Consider the following 27,466-nt stretch of genomic DNA (forward strand, 5'->3'; position numbering starts at 1 on the left):
CTCAAAGCAAAACAAAGTAAAGTTTAGGTACAACATTCTGTTTTCGGAACTTGTCCTTCGACTCGGCGTTCCTCAACCTAGTGAGCGACTGCACTGCCAAGTTAGGGGCGGCTCACGATAGCGTGTAATACGGAGCGGGCGGTTGAATTAAGAAACGTGGTATCTCGTCACTAAAGCTGAGATGGTAGCCCATCACGAGATATGGTAGCGTTGGCCCTAGTAAGGTACCCTATCTACGGGGTGAGTAGTAATTACTCTCAGTGTTTTTTGGACGAGTTTAATTAAAAATGGGTTAATCACAGATATGTTTACATATTTTTCGTTTAGAATGTACTCAAATTCAGACACAGCTTGCAAGTTTGTTTTGAATTTTCATTCGTTTAAGAGTTTAAGAGTGGTAACCCTATAGAGGCAAAAACGGAACTTTTTTTCGACCGTGTGATATTTTACAGAAGTTGAAGTCACTCGGAATAAACGAACGATTCATCTTTCGTACCATCAAACGATACAAGGAAACCGGCTCTTGACAAATACTCCACAAACCTGGCCGTAAACGCACTGTAACGACGCCACCCAGCCAGCACCAACTCGTATATCAATGTACGAAAACAATCGTAAATATCTCTTAACAAATTAGGATTCGTAAATAAAGCCTAATAAAGTGCGCACACGTTAATATTCTATCGCTTATAATGCTAGTAACTGACAAACATACGATTTTCAGCAGAAAGTCGTATAGCTGCATGTAGCTGACCGCGCTTAATCGGATCGTATCGTATTGAAATACTTATATAAGTGTATCGCTCAAAATTATTCCTCAGTGCGTATATCGCCTCCAAAATAGTACGGTTAAGCGGCTTTTGCGCGTCGAATACGATTTTGTTGAATACATATCAGTACGTAACTCTTATTTGCAATCTAATTATACATATGAAAATGCTGACTGGGCAGCAGCCATTAAACCAGTAAGACAGCGAATTCGATGGAAACCAGACAAGTTGGACGTAAGATGGTCAAAGAACTGGGAATTTCGCAGTCTACCACGTAGAACATTTTGAAAAATGATTTTCGATTGATTTAATACAAAAAACGACGGGTGAACGGTTTGATTGAAAAGCAGAAGGTGGTAAGAGTCAAAAGATGTGATTGTAAAATTCTGATTTCGGAAAAAATGTTCCTGCTACATGATCACCATACCCAATAAAATAATCTGCAGCACATCTTTCCGATATTCGACAAATACTCACCAGAATGTTTCCAGGGTGATGGTATGGAGATGTTTCCCCAAAAATTTAAAGGTTGCATTGCTGTTCATTGAATATGGTGTTAAAATCAACACTAAATATTTCATCGATAATGTTTTGACGAACCATTCGCTTCCCATCATCAAAAACACTACAAGAATGCAATATACTGCTTTCAATAAGATTCTGCACCGTCTCACCAGGCGAAAGCTATACAGGCTTGGTATGAGGATAATTTTCCGGATTTTATTTCTTCGAAAGAGTGACCAGGTTCTTCGCCTGATTCGAATCCTCTTAACTTCCATGTGGGATCAAGAGCCACGAAGTATACGAAGTGGTTTTTTGATGGAAAATGCCAACAAACGATGAAGGTTTCACTCGGCTTGGAAAATATGAGAGGAAGGATTTATTTCTCCATTTAGTCTCCATCATATTGAAAAAATTATCTGAGCATTGCCACTAGGGAGAACTTGGGCGAATACCAACGAGCAAGCAACCATTTGACCACGATTGTGAAGAGAACAGAAAGAAGATAGAGATATCTTCGCCATATGGCAAAAAATAAGAACAGAACAGATAAGAACAGTGTTTTTCTGCAAGAAGATGGACCAATCTCGCAAAACTCGAGGAAAGGAATCTGATAATCAGCAGGCGAAAGCAATTCTTCGATGAGCATCACAGAAGAAGACAAAGCGGAAGTTAACCTGGGAATGCCTGGGAAGGAATTTTCCGATCACGAATAGGTCTGACAGAAATCTGACAGCTAGAGATTAATAGAGCCACCGAAAAGGGCCGACTATTAGCAGAACTCAAGCTCTGTCTCTTTCAACGGCACTTTTTTAAGTAATGTTTAGGATTTAGAAGAAGGGAAAGTACCGGAGGAATGGATGGAAGGTTGAGTTTGTCCCATCTGCAATCTACACTATATTTTGAGAAAATCGAATTCAAAAGTTGAAGTTCTGTAAGCTTTCAATAGTTTGTCACAATTGTTTCCAAAACTTTTAGTTACTCTTCAATAAAGTCGTCTAATACTATTATTGTAAAAGTAATAAGATTCAAGGTTAAACGAGAGAAGTTTATGAGAAATTGTTCGTATTTGGTCCACTCTAACTGAACTGAAGAATATTTTGCAGGAATTTGGTTCACTATGACTGAACAATTTGATGATAGAATTCTGTCATTTATTTGGTGTGCTGTCGAGGTTGATTTTAAACTAGGGAAGTTACTCAACTTAACTGGTTGAACATTCATTTTTATGTTTTGTTTTAACATACCTATGAGTCGAAGTTGGCGCGAGTTACGAAAGTTTAGTAAAATGGACTTTAAATTAACGTGTTTATGGTCATCCTGCCACATTCTTTTATGTGTCTCGGTAAAACTGGATTCGTTAGAAAGATCTTCAATATCGAAATTAGAATGGCTAGTACATTGTCAAAATTTTTTTCGTTGTAACTCACAATGAAAAGTTACAATGTTCCACTGTGTGTTCAGTTAGAGTTAACTAACTACAATTTCTAATTTACTGCTTTTACGCAAGATCATAGTTTGGTTTGAAACCTATTTTGAAAACTTCAACAATTCCAGCTTTTCAGACGCCAACAGCACACAAAACAACACAATTATGTGGGGGTGCCGTTATTAGTTTTATTCCTATGTTGGTCCTATTTACATTGAAATCATTTATGTCTATGTAGGTATACGAATACCTCGGCGTTTTTTTCGCCTAAATGTAAGTTTTGGAAATCAAAAGCTGTAAAAAATTTGGTTTACATAGCATTTTGCCCCAATTGTAGTGAAACAAGGACTAATGTAGGCAATAGGACTAATAATGGTGCACCATCCTATTTGACCAGCTTTTTAATAATTAAAAGTCATATAGAAATATATTAAACTAGCTGTAAACGGGCGCGTCGCCTCGCGTCTAATTGAGAGCAATTTGGAGGTAACGCTATGTAACTCTATGACGTGTTAAACTACGTTAATTTTGCTCGTCTTGAATGCAATCTGGTATGATAGGTTTGAGTCTTTCTTTAACGTGGGCATACATTACCACGAAAATACATATCGCGCCCCTCGTTTTGGCTACAGACAAGGCTCTTATATATATAGATAGATAGAAGATAGATGTGTTTCGATGTGAGTCAGATACCGATATCCTTTAAAGGATGAAAGGAAACGTCTCCTGCTGCGAATAAAATCCGGTAATTCACTGAGAATTGTTTCTATTAGTGGTTTTTAAAAAAGCGTGTCTATTCCGTTCGCCATATACGCTTGGTCTACTCCGACTGTTCTGGCCACACTGGTGATGCCCTAGCAGCATCGCGCTGAAGCTAACCAACCTTTTTTTTTCGTTTTTACTGTTACTGACTTTTTCGCGGTCAAACGTAGACTCTATTTTGATTAAAGCAGAGGAGCGTTTGGTGCGAAAAATGTTAGACTGAATACTGGGAAAATTTCGATCTGCGGCTAAAAATATTGGGTTAGTTTGTGGCAGTGGGACTCCAACTCACAATTTCTCGATTAGTACTCGAGTGCTTTACGCATTTAAACTATACCACACCCATGTATTAATTAGTCTCAGATCTAGTTTTGTCCCTACCCACGGTGTTCAAAATACCGTTATTGAAAAATAAAATAGGCTATTTAAATGGAAAATGCCAGTTGGTTTGTATTGCCATCCAACACATCTGAGCCAATTTTTAAAAAAATCGATCAACGAATTTTTGAGTTACGCCCTTTTGAAGTTTTAAAGGACAGATTGCTCATATAAAGTAAATAAAAATCTTCAATGACACTTCCAAAATGAACGTAAATCACAGCCGGTATTGATTTTTTATGCAACATATGGCCATTGCCGACCATTTTAGTAGTTTTATGCTGTATTGGGACTAACTGGAAATGTTCCGGATTGAGTTGCTGTGCAAAATAGCCAGTATCGAACATGAACAAATACTTATCATGCGTTACCTCAAATTACGCCAGAATTTAAAAACTAGATCACTGACAGATCAACTACCTAGTGCCGTGTTGGTTATATATGGTCAAGTTCCGGGGACTTCCGGGAACACCCAGAGCAGTGGCCAGTTTTGTCCATAAACAAAAACTTATTGCACGGCACCTTAAATCACACTAGAATTCAGTAACTAGATCAATGAAAGCCAAATTTGCTATCTAGGCTCAAGTTTGGTCATATCTGGACATGTTTGGGGGACTCCGGAAAACCCTAGGAAATGACCAATTTCGAATATGAACAAAAGCTCATCATACGACACCTTAAATCACACTAAAACTTTTAAAATAGGTCCAAGGAAGCAAAATTGAGTACCAAGAACCACAATGGTCAGTTCAGAACATGTCTTTATTATCAAAAATGTACCACATTGTGTAATTGACTTCCCAGGGGTTCCCGGGGTCCCTCAAATATGTCCAGATATGACCAAATCTAACCCTAGACAACAAATTTGGCCTCCATTGATCTAGTTATTAAATTCTAGTGTCATTTAGGGTATCGCACGATAGGTTTTTGCTCATGGACGAAATTGGCCACTTGTCTTGGTGTTCCCGGAAGTCCCCGGAACTTGTTCAGATATATGCTACGTGGTGCCTCGATATTATTACTAGAAACCTTGGGACTGCACAGGCAATCTACGCCAGACTAAAACGGAGGCTAGGAGGATAGGGTTACAAATCAATGCGTCGAAAACCAAATATATGGTAGGAAGAGGCTCTGGAGAAACAGCGTTTGCCTTTCACGTACAGTGACTATTAACGGCGTTGAACTGGAACGGGTTGATGAATTCGTATATTTGGGATCTCTGGTCACAGCCCACAATAATACGAGTAAGGAGATTCAACGACGCATTCAAGCTGGAAATCGAGCCTACTTTTCCCTGTAACTTTGCTTACAGAAGACATACGTGCACTTGCTGCATTTGAACGAAAGATGTTGCGGACGGAAAGCGGAGACTGGCGCAGGCAAATGACCACGAACTGCAGGTACTACTTAGAGGGATTCCCATCGTACACCTGGCGCAAGTTGAGACTACGGCGGGCCGGCCAAGTCGCAAGCATGCCGAACGACTGTGCAGTGAAATCCGTTCTCTATTCTCTTCGAGAATTGCACCGGCACCAGGAACAGAGGGACCTAACGCGCTAGATGATTCGATCTGCCGACTTGAAGATGACTTGTAGTGACGGAGTAACCAGGACCGAGTACAGTGGAGAGTAATTTTTGATTCAGCAAGAGCCACCTCGCATCGATGCTGTTATAAGTAAGAAGTAAATAACACGTAGGGTGATGTAGGTATTTTGGACAGGCGTTACGTGTACTCTGATTTGGAAATTTACTATAAAATCATATAAAAAAAGATACAAACGTACAGCATGTATGATTTGTTATTTTCTATAAGCTGAAAAATATACTCTCCCTCGGTTGGTTCACATTTTGTGCTAAAACTCTTTTCAACTGTTGCTGTTGATTTAGTGCACTGTTAAAGAACAGAATTTGAAGAATCATTTTTTTTGATTTTACTCCAAAACTAATCAAGGTTAGAAGCTGGTTAGGACACCTTGCGAACTGCCCAGAAATCTTTCTGCAAATCCGGCGTTTGCTTAGAATTCGATTGATACCACCAGCGTAATTCCCGCGCCCACGCCTCGCACACCTTTTTTTTAGGATGTACTGCTATTTGAGACAGTAATTGCTAAAGCATGACGTTGAAAGTTATTTAAATGCGCTTTCACCAATCATATTATTATGTTTAAATTTTGTTGTAGCGTTGGAAATTATTTTATTGTTTCAATTGAATACGATTGCGTTTTAAACGGTACAATTAGGACGTGACTAACAACGAAAATTATGATGTCTCATATAGAACTAAATCGAAATTTGAATTTAATAATAAAGAATCTCAATGCCGAACGTTATCAGTTTTGCCGGACATTGATGATTGACAATATCATGTCAGCATTCCTAGATTTGCAAGATTTACATGGTTGAAGAGATCTTTTCAGAAAACACCAACCATTACAACTCACCTGATGCAACGCCGTCAACCCGTCCACGTTGGCCGTATCGATGTCAGCTCCGGTTTCCAGCAGTCGGGACACTTCGTCCTTATCGCCGGCCACGCAAGCGGCCAGAAAGATACAACCGGAGGAGAACTTGATCCGGCGCATCGACGGACTCTTCGGAGTGCCGCTCTGCTTGTTCGTTTCCGATTCCTCCCAGCGTTTCAACTGCTCGGCCCGCTTGAACAGGGCCGAGGTGTTCCGATTGTCCATGGACATTGTCTATCTGCTTCCGACAGCCCGAACAATTGTTTCTGCTGGCTTTTGAGCTGCTGCTGCGACCAATCTTGGCTAGTTTATCTTTACTCGTTTTTCGTTGTCCACCAAAACCATACAATCAAATAGAATTCTTCCTTTCATCGAACGTATTTTCTTTTTATTAGTGATTTTTTTTGTTTGCTTCTGTTATTACTGATTAAACTAAATTATTCTTGTTTTTTTATCTTTAAATTGGTTTACACTTTTCTTCGTGCGGCTGCTGATAACACAAACACACGTGCGATCATCTGTTCGAACACTAGTGCACTTCTACACAGCTTCTGCTACTGAATCTTTGATTGGAAAGAAACTTTAACTGCACATTCGTCGAGAGAAGAACAGCCGAGATTTTTTACACATCGCCTCGTAGCGAGAAGGAACTGACTGAAATTGAAATTAATATATTTATTTATACACGCTCGAAGTTGTTTTTGTTGCTTCTTCCACCCTGCTAATGGTGGAAAGTTTAATATACGTGCGAACGAACGTAAACGGGGATCCGCCAACCGTCTCTATCGGATCGTTCACTGCACCACAGCAATAGAGAACTACACACACGGACGGCTCGGCCTTTTTCTATCTTACTCCACATTTTCTTTCAAACGGACGGACGGTGGGTTAACATTCGCACACTTTCGGTTCGTCGAGGTTCCGCGAAAGAGTAAAAAAAAATCGGTCGATGTCGTTTACTTCGTTTGCCTTCATTCACACAAGCACAAAGTCGAAAAATAATAGTAACAATAGCACTAAGAACAAGAACCCTCACAGAATGTTCCTAGCTAGGAGGAAAATTTTCTCTCGGAACTTCCTTTCCCGGTAGATTGCATACTGGAAATACTAATGAGCAGAGCACAGCGTCTCACTTAGATCCACGGAACGGAACTTGGCAATTGTTTTGATGAAACTTACAATCCTTCTTTGGAATTACAACAAGATCTAAGTCCATAAATTGGAATAGATAGTAAACAGTCTATTTTAGAAAGTTAACAGTAAAACCAGACATGCAAAAATCGTTCTTTTGTCATTAGGAAAACGCATAAAAGAGCGTTGTTTTAATCAATTGTTTTAATTCAAACAATCCAAATTTGGACTGCGAGATGGTTTGCGTAATATGGAAAACTATGACATATTATTTATTATTATCGATGTTATCATATCACGCAAAAAATAGTTTCAGCTGTAGCACTCGCATATCGTTTTAAGTTAAAGTGAAGGTATAGATGAAACTTCTGTGCCATGCAATAATAAAATAGTAAATGATTTTAAAGCAGTATAAAGCATTTGAAATAAAACATTTTAGGAAAAGCTATAGTCCGTGTCGCTAATCATATTACACAATAACTTTTATAAACCACAGCGATCCCGATCGCAGCTGTTTTATCAAGCATCATTAAACCAGCTTACAACGTAATAAGAATAAACAGACATTGCACATTTGTGTTGCAAAACTTCTTTACCAAAAAACGTCAGGAAGACTTTTCCATAGGTTAGATTACAATAGGATTCGTCAGATGTATTCGTTGATCGAAAACAAATCGTCTCATGTAACGAGTATTTTACATAAGATGAGTCAAAATTTAATAATTTCAATGTAAAAAGCAAAGCCTGGGGTGCTAACTCTCCGTTACCGAAATTTGACCTTCTGTTTTTTATACGACAGACTTCGCAACCAGCTGTTAGAATCGTTAGAATACAGGACAGTGCGGGGTCAGAGCTACGATCCTATTGGCTCTAATAGCCTCTCCCAGCCGAGATTCGAACATACGACTGGCTTATTAGACCAGCGTCTTACCTCGAGGCCAACTGGGAGGGCACTTCAATTTAATTAATTATTCAATGTTATTTCAATGTAGAACTAAGATTTTTACATTCTAAATGATTTTACATACTTTTGCGTTAATTATGTGAGTAGTTTCAATTAAAATAGAAAATATCCAAAATAGTTGTTGCCACGATCGGAAAAAGATGTAACCAGCAGATATTGCCAAAAACAGGACACTATACAAGTTCAATCATTCGAATTCTTAATTAACTCTATTCGGTATTCATAATTCGAGTTTGTATAGTACGAAAAAAGTATTTAATATATTTTATGTAAACTGATTCGTGGCAGAATACTTAAATATATCAACTCTGTGCTTTGCTAAGGCTACTCGAAAACAGACAGCATCGTTCCCCTATTTTTGTCTCTTCTACTGATAAAATCCACGAATACCGATAGTAAAATGTGCACCTCCCGACACCCTGCGTTATACGCCTCCTTGTTTACTTATACGTCAACTCATTTGACATTTCGCATGCCAGAGCAGTAATGTGAGAAGTAATTTGCGAAAAAAAATTACGGCCGAAATAAAACATTTTTTTTTTGAATTGCACTCCCTTTCCGGCCGTCAGTACTACCATCCGGTTGTGGTAAATCTCCTCTTCTACGCGACGACCGAGCACCACCAACACTTCACCGACTAAAATATCCAACAGGAACGGAAAGCTCGCACTCTTCACTTCACACTCCTCCGTGTTCGAATCACAAACGAATGCTCTTTTTCGGAAGTATTATTTTGAAGAAAACGCAAACACCGTGAAAAGTCACTAAAATTAGTTCTACAAAATGCAAAAACCTTGTGTCCCCAGAAACGAAGGGGGCACACACTCCGTTCGTCAGGCCGACCGACCGACCAACCAGCCAGCCAGCTAGCAGACTTTCTCCTGCACACAAAATGGGTTCCGAATCCGATTGCGTAGACGAGGGAGTAGAAAATTATGGATTAAAATACACCACCAAGAGTTTCTTTCGCCACCCCAGAATTCCGTAATAACAAAAATCACTTGCTTTTACGCTTGTCAAGGCAAAAATGGAGGCGCGATTTGCACGGAAAAATCTCAAATTCGAAGACGAATATGGCCACTTCGAGTACTGTTGCTTGCCTGCGCTACCGATGACTTTCTGCTCGTCACACACAAAACGGATTGAGGCGATTGAAACGCGAGGAATCTCGAACTCGACTGGTACGCTGGCTGCAGGTGTGCGTAAGACCTTCATCGAAAAGCAGGGGCCTTGGTGTGAGTGTTGCACATGCGTTACGCTTGCGTGACGATCGGATGACGCAAGTTGTCATTCTACGAGATGTCAAATTACATTGCGTGCCCTGCGAAGTGCGAGTGGCGGAAGGAAAAAACACGAATCTAATACGTGCCATAATGGCGAATTGCATTTCTGACATCAGAAACATTCTGATCAGAAAAACATTTTCTGATGTATCCAGCTTTTTACGAGTCATAATTTTTGACATTTCAGTAATACATCATAATGGCGGACGAGTTCGTAATATTTGAACAGCATTTTAGACATTTCCCTACATCCAGCTTTTCACGCGCTATAATGGCGGACGCTATAAATTGTGTTCGTAAAATGCGAACAATCTTTTTGACAACTCTGCATCCATCAAAACTAGAAATACTCACAGTATAAGAGATACACGGAAACTAAAGCCAACGATTTGGCATCAGTGTACAAATACTACCAGCACTTGCTGCGGAGCAAAATCAAGGGTATGTAATCATGCTATCTCTTTCTCATGTAGGATATAGTTACTATATATATAGTTCGGCGGATAGAAAATCGGGAGCCAAATAAACGTCAAAAGCGGAGCCAAAAGCTTTTCAAAATCCAAAATGCAGGAGTAATGTTAAAAAAAATACACTTTATTTTCATAGAACTAGTTATTTTCAACACCCGCCAGTGATTATTTTTCGTAAAAACCTGCACATTTCACCATAATTTCAAATTTAATTTCATAAATCAGGGATGCCAATTCGCCTGGTTTTCTATCCGCCGAACTATATATATAGTAACTATAATGTAGGAGTGAAGAGAGCATCCTTTAACTAGTTCGCCGGCAATTAGAATTTCCATTGAATAAAGCGTTAAGGCCCCCATACACGTACGTACATGTTGGCCGAAAATGTTGGTGAATTCATGCTTGTCCAACACGCTCGCCGGTGTGTGAGTGCCACGAACCTAGCTGACAGAAGAAAATGTTCGGCTCGCCGCTCGACCGGAATGACCCTCCAACATTTTGTTCATTTCCAACCCAACATATGCGTACGTGTATGGGGGCCTTTAGCCGTCATTCGGACCGAAACGTCAGAAAAAACGGTTACACTGCAATCATATGCATTTGACGTTCGTTTCAAACCCCTGAGCAAAATGTCAAACATGCTGTTCAAATATTACGAACGTGTCCGCCATTATGGCTCGTAAAAAGCTGGATAGAGCTTTCCAGTTATGAGTGTATTGGTGCTTGAAAATGACGCAAACAACAACAGTAAACAAAAGAGATCCATTCCTTTGTCACCAAGGTACAGAATGAATTTCGTCTTCCGCTGATTTAAATACCAGCAAATTTTCAAAATATGAGCTTGATTTGGGAACTGGATGAAAAATTTGAGCGAAATATGTGCTCTGCAGTAAGGCAAACGGAGAAACACAACTACAGTGGACCCCCGTTCGTTTGAACGATTCCTCATGCAAACTAACGAGGTTACTTTTTAATTTGAACAACTGGTAACCCGAAATATGCTGAAACCTGTGTGAACTGGCCGCCCTACTCTTTGTTATTGTTTTGGTGGTTTGTTTTTGTTGGCAGTTGCAAGTGCGAATATTGCATTTTCCGATCGGATTTCTCTCTTAATCGTTAGGAAAACGAAATGTGAAACCGATTAAACACGCTAGGTCAGTACAAACGAATCGTGTTTATGTGCATCGTCTGCATAAACAAATGATGTCATGTTGAGAATGACATTTGAACCATTTTTAATTTGCACGTCGTGCAAACCAACGGGGTTCAAATTAAAAAGTGTTCAGATTAAAAATGGTCAAACGAACGGGGGTCCACGGTAGTAATCGCTATTTTTCGGTTTGTTCCTCCAGCATCAGCTGTTCCCCAAAATGAGGTAAACATCATGTATATACACGCGTATTTCGTGTTCGCTAGTGTGGGTGCTTGAGCTGTCAGAAAGCTCTATATCCAGCAGCTATCCAGCTTTTTCCTAGTACATCGCACGTTTTCTTTCCGCACGTTCGCGGGAAACCTAAAGGAATGCACGGAAAGAAACGTGCGATGTATCCAGCTTTTTACGAGCCATAATGGCGGACGTGTTCGTAATATTTGAACATCATTTTTGACATTTCCCTAATACATCGCACGTTTGCTTTCCGCGCGTTCACGGTAAAACCACAGAGAACAGACAATTATGTTCATATAAAATATTTCGCAAAAGGTGTGTAAAGCTTTTAAACAAGACACTAGCGACATCTCTCTTAGAGTGCACCAGTTGCCCAACATCCTCGTTGCCAAATTTATTATATATGCTTGTCATAATCTACATCGTCGAAACACTGGCAACTCCAATATCAGTTACTGTAGCAAACGTAGCAACGGGGAGATTTTGTTTGTTATTTGCCGAACATTGGCTGATCATTGAAAACAGAAACCAAAGCGCATTTTAATTTTTTCTGTTATTTTGGATTAGTATGGCCAAACAGGTATCGTATTTAAAGTTTTTCCATATTAAATCGTGCCATTTCATCGTTATACCAGCATGACCTCACTGCAGCGGTACTTGCTATGGATTTTTCATCTTTGAACACCAGGAAATCCGTACTACTACTTCATCGAAGTCCACCGTAGGAGGAGCGTTTGGCTGTGATTCATTGACCTCAGAGGTGGCGACCACTAAAATCGTGGTATATTCTCGACCTATATGCCAATGACTCGTAACACCGAATTCATAATCAAAATCACCCTTATCGCCATGAAGTTCGTTTTTATTTCAATTGGCGAAAGTTATCTGCAAGCAATTCCGTTACCCCCATCTGGTGCGTTCGCAATCCGGTACAGATACACAGTTTCTCCGAAGAATTAAAAACGAATTATTCAATAATTACTATTTTTGATGAATGATGTTTACCTTTATTTTGAGTTCGGTAGATTGGGTAAACAATACGTTAGTTGCTGTAGCAACTGTTAAAAGCTTTGGTGAAAATACGACGAAAGCTCAAATCAAATCGTTGACAGACATTAACAACCAAAGCCTATTATGTTAGTGATGTGAGCGCCACGTAACGGGAGCATTACCACTTACTTTCAAAATGGTGGCTAAGCTTTTACACACGTTACGTGCTCAAGGTGAATGTCTGTTCTCTGTGGTAAAACTAAAGGAATGTACGGAAAGAAAACGTGCGATGTACTAAGGAAATATCAAAAACGCTGTTCAAATATTACGAGCACGTCTGCCATTATGGCTCGTAAAAAGCTGGATTAGGGAAATGCTGTTCAAATATTACGAACACGTCCGCCATTATGGCTCGTAAAAAGCTGGATAGCCTTTTTGTTACATACAAAGGTGGGGGTTCGTGGAAATGGCGGTTTTGGCGTCACGTAATATTTGAAGACTCCTTACACACTTGAAAAACGTAGAAAAGTTTTCACCTTGCACTACATTATCTTGACCGAATTTAATTGAAAATATTTAAAACAGATCAAATTGTTGTGGTTTTGTTCAAAATAAAGTTATATGAATTTAGTAACTGTCGTCTTTTGGCAAATTGGTAAGAAATAATGTTATAAGCAGAAAATGTGGATTACTTTTGTGAATAATTTCAGAAGTGTCGTTAAAAGTCGCCCAGGATGCAGTACGGGCGCAAGTGTTTACTCTGCAAGAGCACCAGATACCGAGAGCGCAGCTGTCGTCTGTTCAAATTTCCTCCCCGTGGCAGCCCAATGTGGTCCCGGTGGTTGACAGCTTGCGGTTTCAAGGAAAAGGACATTGATGAAAATTCTCGCGAACCACCACGTCTTTGTCAAAAACACTTTCTGAAGAAAGACTTCCTGACTCGGAAGCTAACTGCCACCGCCGTTCCATCGGTGTTTCCGCTGAATGTGTACACGGAGATTGCAGAAGATGTAATAAATTCCCGCTCAAACGACTGTGTCAGTTCAGATACTGTAAGCGAAAAGGATGTTGATTACAGTGTTGAACCAAGTCAGCAGCTGATCGGCGAGGTTTACGGTTTGGTAGATGTCCTTCCAACGGGGGTCAATGATCTGATAGAATTTACCGGAACCGAACCGGATGAGATCGTGGAGGAAATCACTGCCGGGGATTTACCAAGCAGCCAAAATCCGACTGATGACGACGATGTGTTGGTAAGTTGTTATGTTGAAAATCATTGGAATCTTTTAGACCATTTACGCGAAGAACGGGCTAAGGTTGAGCAACTGGCAAAAAAACTCAACGAAAAGGAACGACTCATAGGAGAGCAGTCCAAGATTTTGAAACAGCTTGGTGTTCAATTTGAGACTCATAACTAAAGTAATTTTAAATGCTAGACGTTTAAAGTATGTTGTAAGATAGATTGTTAGCAAGCAATATTTATTTTTTTTACCAACATTCAATTGAATTTCATTCAAATTGTTCATCGAAAAGCTTTGGTTATGATGACTTAACCAGACCACAATATTTTTTGTGAAGCTCAGCATAATTTGGTACCAAAGCTGAAGCGTTAACTTAGCGTCGATGGTTTTATTCAGTTGATGGTTTTAAACGTGACGGTGTTAGACATGTGTCCACGTTGATATCTCGAGATTAACGACTTCCACACTTGAGAGTTTGGAACACTATAGCAGTGCGATTTCTTCACAATTAGTTTCAAGTTGCTGTGCGATTACTATTAAGCTTTCGTTGATAATTTAATTTCCGTTAGCAGCATCCAAAATTTCATTTAGCAGCCGCTGTTCTCGTACACGGAGGCGGACGCATTTCTGGCATTGCATCTTTTTTCTCATCTGGCATTGCCGATGAGTGACAGAACTGCACTGGGCGCACGAAACAGCATCATCGTCGAAGGGAAAAATAACTTCATCATTATTGCATATTTCACATATGTACGCTTTTCCAGAGCATATCTGTAATATTGTAAAATAGATTTCAAATATTCATACGTTGCTTCGTAGTATTTAAATTACCAAACAGTTTCGAATGTGTCGCTCAAATGCGCCATGGGCGGTATGTAAAAAGTTCAGTAAAGTACCGTTTTCTATTCCGACTAAATCCGCTACACTGTACATATTATCCGACTGCATTAGATGCCTCCTACTACCGATAGTTTCTCTAACCAAACGTAATTCTTCCGCAATCCGACAAACCGTTAAATATCGTCGCATATGCTGGAGCTTCTGACGGAATCGTTTCGTTATGCTAAGCTTGGAAACCAAAGCAAATAAGCGCGGATTTTTTTGTTCAAGATCAATGATTGGGCGTTTGTATAGCAAACGAATCTGCTGTAGGGATGCTCGGCAAACCTTACGCGGTTTGAAATCCCAGTTGTTCATTATCCGAGCCGGAATAACGATGGTATCGTTCCAGTGGCACACCGAGCAGTAGTAAAGCCCTGAGTAGTCGCATAATCGTGGCTGGATTGAAATAAGTTTTTCTGTAAGAAAAAAAATCGTTCAAAAGAAAATCAATGGTATCCGATAAGAAAGAATGCTTACCCGCTTTAAGTTCAATGCCGAAGCAACCAATTGCGCTTGAATCATCTGTAATAATAGTTGGTCAGTACATTTTCCAACCACACTTTATAAAATACTCACTACAACTAAGTTGCGATCCACATTCGGCACAGGTATACTTTTGAAAAGCGAGACCAATTTCCGGACAAATGCATTCGATGGGTGAATTATGCTCTGCAGTGATAACGTGCGCACAAATTCTTATCACATTTCGTATACACTTGTGGTGAACAGTGAATGAGCAATCTATAAAAGAACACCGATATCAGTTGAATTAACTTGTTTTTTTTTAACTTTGAACCTACCGCTGCAACGGTAGGACGCCTGCATTACGTTCCAAACAATCCCGGAGCAATGATCGCAGTAAACCTTACATTTGGGATAACTTTTATGCGCTACAAAATGATGACCCAAAATGACTTTCATTCCGGTCGGTACCGTATCAGGATCGTCATGAACATCCTGAAGCTCTTTCAGTCGATGCCGGAGTTCAATAAGATGCCGAACGAGCCAATTCCGATTTTCAGTTTCCGTTGCAGAACTAGTGCGTAATACCAGATCCTTGCACTTCGTGATGGCCGATTCGATTTGCGGAATGGACGCATCACAGTCCAGCACAAGCTGCCACTCTTCCTTTATTAAAGCAAACGGTATTGCATGGGATCCACTGAGCAAATCATTTTCGTCACAAAGGATTGGCGAGTTTATCGACACCGTCGATTCCAAGGCCGCTTCCTCCGCTTCTGTCTCGGAAGGACTGTTATCAGCGATGTCATCATCAGTTTCGCCTCCGTTGGATGCATTCTCGATACCGGCATTGTTATTGTTGTTATCGCTAGTATCAATATCTTCTGGAGCTGTATTAGTCATTTCTTCTCGACCGAGGAAACTGTTTACCGTGCTGGGTAGATTCCAAATTCCATCCTTTATGCTTTGTACCGCCTGCATAGTTCTTCGATATTATAAAGTTAAAAAAAAACTCTAGAACAATACAGATTCAAAGCGAAACAGTTCTTCACAATAAATTCATGTTTTCTAAACTACTTGCTCCGGTTATTTTCACTGACTCCTCCCTTATCAGCTGCGTTTTCACGTTCTCGTCGACGGTACACGACAGAAAGAATTAAAAAGGATGAATCAACGAACGTGTTACATACTCTTTCTCTCGTATCAGTTTTTCGTTTATGCTCATGTGCCTATACATAAGCATGGCGCATGGCTTGTAACTCGCCCGATGCTTTGGCGGTAAAATATGATGAATGAAATTATTTTACCAGATGATTTATTTTTCAGTGGATGCTTTACAATAATCCGTATCAGAATGTCATACTTTACAATGATACTTTCGATATTTCTATTTCATATATTTTCTACAATCATGGCCAGTGATTTTGATAAAATCTGTGAGTTATTGCCACACGCACAGATCACGATCCGTACAGATCATGACAAACAGTGAATCTTTAGCGTTGATCACAGGATTTTGTTCTCTAAACAGTCTAAGCAGTCGATCACAGTGTTACATCTTACCTAGCTGCGAGAAAAAAGGTCACATATGTTGTTTGTATTCTGATTCATACGATGCACACAACCAATCGTCTGTATCTGTTATATTTCTCAACGCAATCATGCAATGAACATGATCTGACATGAGGTTTGTCATAATCTGTACGGATCGCGACAAAGTGTTTATCGTGTAGAAGTAGTGATGTCAATGAATCTGAATCTGATCGCTTCTATGATCTTGATCGCTAGAAGTGATTTTTCCCATCTCTGATTAAGTTAAATATTGTAGCTGCATGATGCTAAAGAATAACAAGTCAGCTGGGAAGGATGGCATCGGAGCGGAGCTTATTAAAATGGAACCAAAAAAGCTGGCCCTTTGCATGCACCGGCTAATTGTTAGAATTTGGGAAAACGGAACAGCTACCGGAGAAGTGGAAAGATGGGCGTTGGACTGTGAGAACTATCGAGTGATCACCGTTCTCAATGCCGCCTATAAAGTGCTGTCCAAAATCATTTTCTGCCGAGTATCACCAAATTCGAACAGATTTGTGGGAACTCATCAAGCCAGCTTTGTCGAAGGTCGGTCTACAACGAATCAAATATTTACATTGCGGCAGATCTTCCAAAAGAGTCGTGTTCGTTGACTTCAAAACCGCATATGATACCATCAACCGGAAAAAGCTTTACAAAATCATGGACTAGAACAGCTTCCCCCTTTTTTTAACGAGTAGGGAAATCTGCTATCAGACACCTGAGAAGACAACTCAGGGAGTGGGGTTTGGTATCTCGACCCCCTACTGGGGCGTGAGGATCCAGACCCACTAAACCCCTACTCGAGTCTCCAGCCTGAATCCCCCTGGCACCCACCTTATCAGTATTATTTCAGGGAGGGGCTATTGTGCTTAACGCACACTCTTAGATAAATCGCCGTTGATCGGCTTTCCAGCGGTTTTGTAGCTCAAGTATGATCTGGGTAGCAGCCGCGTTGACCGCTCCCCAGACGTCCGGCTAGAACACATCCTTTGGACTAAGTTATCCGGACTAGTGTCCTGTCCGCTGCCATCATGTTGCTTCTCACGCCCGCGAAACGAGGGCATCTGAAGAAAGCATGTTCTGCAGTTTCCTCAACGTCCACGCATTCGGGACACGCGGGGGACTCCGCATGCCCAAACTTGTGCAGATACTGTCTAAAACAACCATACCCTGACAGAATTTGTGTCAGGTGGAAGTTGACTTCGCCGTGGCGCCTGTTGACCCACCCGGATAGTTCCGGGATAAGTCGATGTGTCCACCGGCCTTTATTGGAATTAGACCATGCCCGCTGCCATGTGGTCATCGAGACCGATCTTGTGGTACTCCGTATGCCTCTAGTTCCACGTTGGTTGAAGCACTCTACGTCCTCGCTGATGATACCAATAGGCATCATACCTGCTAAGACGCAGATTGCGTCATGTGAAACTGTGCGATACGCACTCGCCACTCTTAAGCAAATGAGGTGCTTTCCAGCTTGGCTAGATAACTTTTGGTACCTAACGCCGATGACCACACCGGCCCGCCATACCTGAGTATGGACTGGACCACGTTAGCTAATAGCCTTCGCTTGCTGCCATATACCGCAGAGCTATTAGACATCATACGAGACAATGCCGAAATAGTTGTGGAAGCCTTCTTGCAGGCATAGTCGACGTGGCTCCCGAACTTGAGCTTGTCGTCCTCCATGACTCCCAGGAGTTTTAAGAACCGCGTTGACGAAATAGTGCAGTCCCCGACGCTGATATTTGCTTGCTGCACCGACTTGCGGTTGTTCACCACGATAACCTCCGTTTTATGATGCGCTAGCTCCAGTTTCCTGGATCGCATCCAATCTTCAACAATGCTTATAGAGTGGGCAGTCGTCAACTCTACCTCTCTGATAGATTCACTATAGACTTCCAAGGTGATGTCATCCGCAAAGCCGACAATCACCACCCCTACCGGGAACTTTAGCTTCAACACCTCGTTCCACAACACCGGGCCCAGTATGGAACCTTGCGAAACCCCTACGGTGATTGGAACGCACTTCTGACCTTCCTCCGTGTTGTAGCATAGCACAGGATTCTGGAAATAATTTTCCAGGATCCGTTACAGCGACACCGGCACTTGGACGTTCCGAAGCGAGTTGGCTATGGAGTCCCAGCTAGCGCTATTAAACGCATTTCTCACGTCGAGCGTGACAACTGCGCAATAGCGAATACCTGTCCTCTTGCGCTGGATCGCCACCTTGGCTGTCTTAGTGACAGACAAGATGGCATCCACCGTAGGTTTGCCTTTTCGGAAGCCGAATTGGTTCCTTGACAGACCGTTTGTACCCTCAGTGTACTGTACGAGTCTGTTAAGGATAACCCTTTCCAGTACCTTGCCGGCAGTATCGAGCAGACAGATCGGCCTATATGACGAGGGGACACCCGGAGGTTTTCCCGGCTTCGGCAATAGGACCCGATTCTGTCGCTTCCATCTGTCCGGGAAGTGGCCAGCTTCCAGCCATCTACTTATTACTGCCCCGAATAATTCGGGAGCCTCAAGAATAGCCGCTTTAATGGCCATATTCGGGATTCCGTCTGGTCCCGGTGCCTTGCTCACCTTTAGGGATTTAGCGATCTCAATGAGTTCCTCGTTCGTAACCGTTACTTCATCCCCGACCTCTATACCGCCGTCGCCCACGTTACTTTGGATGTTCGGCACGGAGGCCGACCATCCTACGCCATGGTCTGAGATACTGGAACGTCGGCCGGGGGACGACTCAGCGGCCTGAGGCCAGGGCCTTGGCTCGTGGCGCGGAAAGAGGCCCTCAATGATCCGCTCCAGCATCTCTGGCGATCGCTCTGCGGGCGCCATCACGCCCTTGACCTTTGCCATTACGATCCTGTAGGCATCACCCCACGGGTTCGCATTGGCAGTGGCACATAACCTTTCAAAGCATGCTTGCTTGCTAGCTATTATCCCACTCTTAAGCGCTGCACGTGCAGCAACTAGTGCTACTCGACATTCTGCTCTGCCCTCGTCCGAACGAGCTCTTTGCATAATTCTCCTTGCACGAAAGTAGGCTCCGCGGAGTTCCGCAATTTCTTCTGTCCACCAGTAAACCGGTGACCTACCATACCTAGGTCAGCTTTTCCTAGGCATGGTGGCGTCACACGCTCGCGACAGCACCTCAACCAAATGATCAGCGTTCGGATCGGGCATATCGCGATCACCGCACTCTCTTCGGATCGCTTCCACATATACTTCAGGATCGAAGTATGATGTCTTCCACCCACGGGTGGTTGGAGTGTTGGCTGTACCCGCCGCCTGCCGCCTCGTTATCTGACCAACACCATGGCGGACCGCCTGATGGTCACTGTGAGTGTAGCCATTGTCTACCCTCCAGTCTCCTATCAGACCAGGACTGCCGAATGTCACGTCGATAATAGACTCTGCACCATTCCTACTGAAGGCACTTGTGGTGCCGACGTTGGCCAGGTCTACGTTGAGCTTTGCCAGAGCCTCAAGCAGAATCCGACCCCTATGGTTCGTGCGACGGATTCCCCACTCAACCGCCCAAGCGTTAAAGTCGCCCGCCACAACCACCGGCCTTAGACCAGTCAGCACAACTGATACTCGGTCTACCATCCGCGTAAGCTGCTTGATCGACCAACTCGGCGGAGCATAACAGCTGCAGTAGAACACTCCACCCACTTTGGCAACCGCAAATCCCTCGTCTGCAGTTGACACAACCTCTTGAACCGGGAACCTGCTTGTCGTCCATATAGCCGCCATCCCGGACCTATCCGAGACCCAGTTACCGTTTCCGGCAGGGATGCGGTATGGGTCCGAGATGATGGCAATGTCCGTCAACGACTCAGTAACTGCTTGGTATTACAGCTGCTGGGCCGCTTGGCAGTGGTTCAAGTTTAGTTGCGTTACCTGCACTATGCCCGTGTTTTAGTCGCCGGCACGCTTGTCGGGCACTTTGAGCCTCCTGTTGTGTGCTTAGCGTCCCGTTGGCCTGTACATGTCCCCTGGAAGCTCATCAAAGTGATTCAATCTACGATGGATGGTACACAGTGCTGTGTTCGGATTTCGGGTGAATTGTCAAGTCCATTCGAATCACAAAAAGGGTTTCGTCAAGATGATGGCTTCTCATGCCTGCTGTTCAACATAGCGCCACAAGGTGTTATGAACCGAGCGGATATCAACACGTGGGGCACGATCGTCAATAAATCTAGTCAATTCGTCTGTTTTGCCGATGACATGGATATTAACGGCAGAACATGTGTGGCGATGGCTGAACAGTACACCGGACTAAAGCGCAAGGCAGAAGAGATTGGGTTAAAGGTAAATACGTCTTGTTGCAGCCGAAAGGAAAGGCAATTTATTTGATAGCAAATCGTGTAATAGGCTTCAAATCTGTGGACATTAATTAATTAGGGTAAGGAACGAGTTAAGCAGTGTCACCTATTTTAATCAGTTGAACATAAATGAGCCGAAAATGCACTTTTTTATCCATATTTTCAAAATCTTTTGATAGGATCATCTTCACAAATCACTTAACCATACATTTGATTCATACAAACACAATTTATTGGGTTTCCGGCAAGAAATATGATGAATTAAAAATTGTGGTCCAAAAACGTACATTTTTCAGCTGCTGAAGGCGATCGCCACCTCGCTACTAACGAATCCATCACATTTTTCAGCACTGATTACAACCACTCTAAAAGTCAAGCACTCAATTGTCACATACCATATTATTCATTCTCTTTTTTTCTATTATCTAAGGCTTTGTCACTAGCCGAAAGTTTTATTATTTTCTAACAAAATTGAAAACAAATTCTGAATTGACGGAACCTGTTCACCAGTAGCAGCAGCTGCAGCACAACTGATGAACTATCGTGTTGCCAAGACACTGTTTCGGTTCTGGAAATAAGAATATTAAGTTTGAAATTAACTGAAACCTCCTATGGTGAAAACGTGGTTCAATACTTTCAAGAGAAATGTATGTTCATAATCAATTTTTCTTTATTAAAAACAACACAAAAGACAGCTTTTTCAATAATTTTCGAAGATTTTCTCAGTGATTTAATAAAGCAACGATGTGTTTCAATGTTATTTGCTTTGACAACACTGTTCTGAGTCGGATCGTTTGTACTACTATATGTTTACCACTTTTGTTCTCCCACCATCCTTATGAACAGCGAGTGAGACGTCAAACTCGCAGTTTCGCATAAGAACACCAGAGAATGAAAGAGACGACGAATACCGTTTGCCGAACGGTGCGGTGAGTGTATGCCCCGATAAACAATTTAGACAGATAGCATTTTACGCATCCGATGCCGATCACGCATCAGATGCCGATTAGTAGCCAATGGCCCTTTTAAAGGCCACAAGCGAGCAAAAGTAAGATTATTGAAACAAATCAAACTACGCATAATCATATTCAATACAATAATCTGTGGGGTGGTCATTCATTACTATGTCAAGTTTTATGATACACACAAGTGATTTTTATAAGAAATCTTCTATGTCTCAATGGCTGCAGGCATTGTACTTATGAACCCCCGTCCACGTATTTTCAAAGCCACCAGCCATTGCATTCAATGAAGAATTAAATCTGAATATTTCGCTCTTCTCTTTTAAACAATGGCACTCATAGATTCTTATAAACATATAGTCCTACGTCACCCATTCGTACAGCCCTTAGGGCTGTATACCTTGTAGTTTTTACAGTGCAAATATTTTTTTTAGAAAGGCAATTTTATTATCTACAACTTTGCTAAAGAAACTATTTCGATCAAATAAACCATTTTTCCAATATAAAATATTTAATGGATTAGCACCATTTTTAGTTAGGCCCTTTTGAAAAAGCAGTCGACATCTTAAAAAAATACCTGATATGATAAAATGACACCATTTTTTAAGGAGAACAGCTATGCGAAGTTTCAGCTAAATCAAAAATGATAAATTAAAAAATATGTTATTTTTTCGTCACTTGGCGTGGAATCCCTCTCTTGCGAGCTAATGAGACGCGCAAGTTCTATGAGAAGGTAAAACCTGATATATGATAGGGACCAAGAGGGAAATCTGGTTACAAGCGAGCGCGAGGTGGTCGACAGGCGGAAGCAGTTCTTCGAAGCAGGTATCTCAATGACAACATAACAGAAAGATAACGGAATAAAAGTTAACCTACAAATGATGACAAACTCTATAAAAATGGCAGAGACTCACTAGCAATGGCACCTCACCGAATAATTTCAAGGATTTGGGAGGAAGAGACTATCGGAGGAATCGATTGAAGGTGTGATTTGTCCCATCTACAAAAACAGTGAATCGGCTTGTTTGCTGTAATTGCCGCGGCATTACGCTGATCAACGCCGCACCTCACAAGGTGGCCAGATTTTGTTACGTCGTCTATTCACATTAGCCTGAAATTTTGTAGGGCAGTATTAGGCGGGCTTTTTGGAGGCCAATACTGCTACGGATCAGGGATGCTAAAACATATTTATTATCACTTTGACTCAATTCACATTCATTTGACAGTACCCAAGCAAAATTTGACAAAGTTTTATGTGGGACATTTGTAGAATTAGTTATCTAAAATTTTGCTGAATAAAGTTTTGCCTCCGACAAATCCCCCAGAAATGTCGGGAGTAGAACGTGCCTACGCATCATATTTCCTTGGATTTCAGGGCAGCATACAGTACAGTCGTGCACGAACAGCTATAGTAGATAGTGCACGTGATCGGTTTGCCGGACAAACTGGTGCTGCTGGGCAAAGCTATTCTGGAACTAGTGATGGGCTACAAGCGTGTTTCGGAGACACCCTTGTGTTCTAAGTTAGTTAGATATTGAGGAAGGTCTCACGTAGAGACCGAAATACGTATTTATCAGCAATTAAAGGATTAAAGAATTAAAGGATATAAATAATTTTTGTTGTCTTTTTATCGTTTTAAAAACGGAACTTTGGCCTTCTACGGACAGTGACAGCGGGGTGCTATCCCAATCTTAACGAACGGTGTTTGACAGTCGACTTAACGAAGGGCGCTATTTCAAGAAACGCAAGAAATAGCGCCCGTCTGACAGGTAGATTTGCTGCCAACCTTGTCGAGATGTGCTGAGATGTTGGCAACAAAAACATGGCACCCATCGCAAGCCCCTGGACAGTGACTTTTGACGGCGATGAACTGGAAGTGGTAGATTAGTGTATATAGTTGGTACCTCTGGTCACCGCTGCCAATAACACGAGTAAGGAGCAACAACGACACATTCAAGTTGGAAGTCGGGCCTACTTTTCCCTCCACAAGACGCTTTGATCGAAAATGCTAATCAGGTCGGGAGTCCTCGACAGACTTCAGACTGTAACTGCTTAAAGACATAAGTGCACTTGCCGCATTTGAAGGAAAGGCGTTGCGGATTATTTTTGGTGAAGTACGAACGGAAAGCGGAAAATTTTTTTATGATATAGCAAGGCCACCTCGCAAACTATACAAAGTTTAAACAACTTTCAAACAAAGACCAAATGTGGTTTGATGTTTCATTTATGCACACGCCTCAGTGGTAGCATAAAAATGTGGCTGGCTCAGGAGCCGAGGAGGTGGTCATTTCACAATATCAAGATTCAAACAAGAGAATACATAAAATGCAGCAAACATTGCCATTATTTTTACTCATGTTTCACATTGATGTTCACATTAATTCATCTGAGTAAGTTGTACCTATCTAAGTTTGATCACTACTTTTTAAATTCTTGTTATAAGAATGTTTTACTGCTTGGACAACACCAATTCTGTTCATTACAATAATCTCTGTTAAATTACAATACCACCACTTCTATAGATCATTCGCCGTATTTTCTCTGGCAGTATCTTCATGTGCTTCGTTAGGCACTAACCAAAATTCCCAATTACATAGAACACATTTAGTGGGCTGCTCGCAAGGCCTCCAATTTCCATCCGAATCGGCTGGGTTGAAACACGAATACAATCCTTCATCTTCTATTTCTTCAGCGACAAAACGGTTACCTTTCATGTGCGTCAAATAATCGCAGCCCGCAGAAGCCGATTTGGCATGCGCTATCCAAGCATCATCAGAGGAGTTCCAGTGGGCCAATCTCAGCCCGCAGTAGAAGCATTGCACAGTAGCAAGACGTCCTGTGAAGAAAAAGCCTGCAATGGCCAACTGTCGCCGGCTAGCTTGCCAATCATCGCCTTCGAAGGTTGCTAACCGATCCTGAAGCTTAGCGTTCTCCGGAAATCGACAGTTGAACAGAAATCGTCCCGTGGGCTCTTCTTCGTCGTCACGAAAAGTATTGCAATCAGTAGAAAGCATCATGGAAACTCGCTGCCTTACAGCTACCGTCGGTGGTGATAGCTCGATACAGACTGATAACTGCAGGCCAGTTTGTAGCCTTTTTTATTTGTGCAATTAAGACTTTCTTTGTTTTTGTGCATGGATACAATCTATTATCGCTTACAGGCGGCGTTTCTAGGAAGAAAAAAACACGTTGTCTATGTATTTTGACATTTCTATATTGTGGCGGGTATATTTAGCGGCAGCTAAAATTTAACTATCTACTATGTTCAATCGATTTCTAGAATTCAATAGTGTTGATTTAATAACTTGGTCTTGATCGTCCTGTTCTGGATTTCTTTATATCAATGAGTGAACTGATAGATGAAACGAAACGAACATCCCACTTACTAGTCAATCGTCAATCGTCGATCTAAAGCTAAAGCATGTTTCGCTAAGCGGAAAGCGGTTCTAGCAGGTATGAACATAGCATTGATGTACACTGGAAGGTGTACATATTCCTCCAATTAACTTTTTCGCATGTTTAACATGGAGAATATAAACAATATTCAATCAAATCTAAATCTATTATTTTACCACAGGGGATTCCCCTTATACCATTGATACACGGGTCGTGCGTTGTATTTGAATACACATGAGGGTGACGGAAGCGTTGTATTGGATTGGTTATGCCGATTTTGATAGCATCATTCACCAGATAAGCTACAAATCGCTTTTTGTTTCCATTAACCAAAAAAATAATGCTTTGGATGGAGGAAAAAGAATGTTTTTCAAGTAAGGTGTGTTTAGAAGATAGACAAAGCGGAACTATTTTGTAGTTCCAGTGCTTACCGCATTGCTAAGTGGCGTTTGGGGTGGAAGAAATCGTTGATTACAGCGGGCTGGGGTAATATTCATCAGTTAAGGAAATTGCATTTTTTTATGTTAAAGTTAAAAACCAATATCAGTTCTATATAGTGGCCTTAATCTGTTGTGAAAAAAGCAACGAACTGGCAAGTTTATTGTTTCCTGAAGCCATCAACAAACATCGCATCGCTGCAAGCGCAGAATGATTTGCAAGAACCATTCATATTGTGAACCGTGAGTCGAACCAAATATACCAGTTTACTCCAAACATATCCTGCTTCTGACGAATTCATTATCCTCCGCAATAGAATGCGTGTTTTAAAATTCGGTAATACTCGGTGTCACTTCAAATATTTCGGAAAACATGAAAACATTTTAATTAGATGGTCAAGCTGATGTTTCAGTATGAATAGAGCTTCAACTGAAAGATAAGCTGTCAAGCTGGACACTGGACTAACATTTCGGCTTCACTCAAATTGTATACAGATGACAGTCTTGCCAGCGCGTTGGAAACAATGCGTAAAAAGATTTTTGAAATTGACGTGAAAAAATACACCGGCACCCATATCCGCGTGTTCTACTACAGCTCTTTTTGAGTTTATCTGTTTGTAGTAAGGTTAACGTATTAACAATATGATTACACAAATACTGTTCTAATCTATGTGATGAGACTTTCTCTCTAAGCGATCTATACGAGTAAAAAGCTTTAGGGTACTGCCAGTGTGCAAGCGTCCTGCGACGCAACGCGACTTTTCTTGCTGCAGCCATACGCGCGGCCCTTTTTCACCCGAACTAGGATTGTATATTTAGCAACATGTGAGTGAAGTCGCGTCGCGTCGCAGGTGGCTTGCATTCTGGCGGTACCCTTAAGGTGAAATGAGTCGTCATCGATTCTGCAAATTTCAAAAGCAGTTTTTTTGTTTGAAACAAAATTTTTTTTTATGAAAATATATTCGCTGTGTTCAGGATGGCAAGACGGATGCAGTGAATACATTTCTATAAACAGAACCCTGCTTTTGGGCCCAAAAACTGCTTCCGAAATTGGACTCTTCGACGAAAAGCTAATGACTGTTAGTTTCCCATTAATCATTGACACATTTGTTATACATTTGAAGGCTCCAAATTTTTTATTACCGGAAATTTCAATCGGGTATTTTTACGAGACCGATGTCCCACCCGCTATCCTGACGCTTGATTTTGAACCATCAAGAGTAGCATGCATCAGCCCAATCAGTTTTGTTGGAAAACCATGTTCAACCACAATCTCCTACAGCTCATTTCGTTTAGCTGAATCATACGCCGCCTTGAAGTCTATACATAAATGGTGAGTCTGCAAGTTTAATATCCGGAATTTATCGAGGATCTGTCACAAGATGGTCAACATTTGGTCTGTCATGGAGCGTCTGTCTCGAAAACCGCACTAGTATTGGCCAACAAAGGTTTCCTGCAACGGCCTCAGTCTAAGAAACAGGATGCGGGAAATAATGTAGTATGCAGAATTGCGGAAAGTGATGTTTCGATAATTGCTACATTCGAGTCGATGGCCCTTTTTGTAAATAGGGCATATAAGACCTTCCAACCAGTTTATAGGTAATTCTTCCTCAGCCCATACCTTTAGTATAACCTGATGGATTGCTCAACACA

The 27,466-nt window shown here is 41.5% G+C and overlaps 3 protein-coding genes across 6 annotated transcripts in view; 1 reads left to right on the forward strand and 2 right to left on the reverse strand.

Moving 5' to 3' along the window:
- Positions 1 to 9,534, reverse strand: part of LOC128738815 (protein phosphatase 1 regulatory subunit 12C) — a 129,367-nt gene extending 119,833 nt beyond the window's left edge. For 2 of the 4 annotated variants that reach the window (XM_053834223.1, XM_053834220.1), the window contains exons 1-2: positions 8,806 to 9,490; positions 6,282 to 6,956 (exon numbers count right to left, since the gene is read on the reverse strand). In XM_053834223.1, the coding sequence (XP_053690198.1) occupies positions 6,282 to 6,533 (252 nt within the window). In that variant the 5' untranslated portion in view covers positions 6,534 to 6,956; positions 8,806 to 9,490. The other 2 variants (XM_053834222.1, XM_053834221.1) reach the window with 2 other exon arrangements.
- Positions 9,535 to 13,116: 3,582 nt separating this feature from the next.
- Positions 13,117 to 14,017, forward strand: LOC128737971 (uncharacterized). Its single transcript, XM_053832763.1, has 2 exons — positions 13,117 to 13,182; positions 13,238 to 14,017. The coding sequence occupies exon 2, from the start codon at positions 13,262 to 13,264 to the stop codon at positions 13,943 to 13,945; it is 684 nt and encodes a 227-aa protein (XP_053688738.1). The 5' UTR covers positions 13,117 to 13,182; positions 13,238 to 13,261; the 3' UTR covers positions 13,946 to 14,017.
- Positions 14,018 to 14,218: 201 nt separating this feature from the next.
- Positions 14,219 to 16,135, reverse strand: LOC128738584 (differentially expressed in FDCP 8 homolog). Its single transcript, XM_053833831.1, has 5 exons — positions 15,451 to 16,135; positions 15,227 to 15,391; positions 15,128 to 15,172; positions 14,600 to 15,066; positions 14,219 to 14,539 (listed from the first exon to the last, which is right to left on the reverse strand). The coding sequence occupies exons 1-5, from the start codon at positions 16,091 to 16,093 to the stop codon at positions 14,324 to 14,326; spliced, it is 1,536 nt and encodes a 511-aa protein (XP_053689806.1). The 5' UTR covers positions 16,094 to 16,135; the 3' UTR covers positions 14,219 to 14,323.
- Between the last annotated feature and the right edge of the window lie 11,331 nt (positions 16,136 to 27,466).

The sequence above is a fragment of the Sabethes cyaneus genome, chromosome 2, assembly GCF_943734655.1.
Source record: "Sabethes cyaneus chromosome 2, idSabCyanKW18_F2, whole genome shotgun sequence".
Taxonomy (NCBI): Eukaryota; Metazoa; Arthropoda; class Insecta; order Diptera; family Culicidae; genus Sabethes; species Sabethes cyaneus.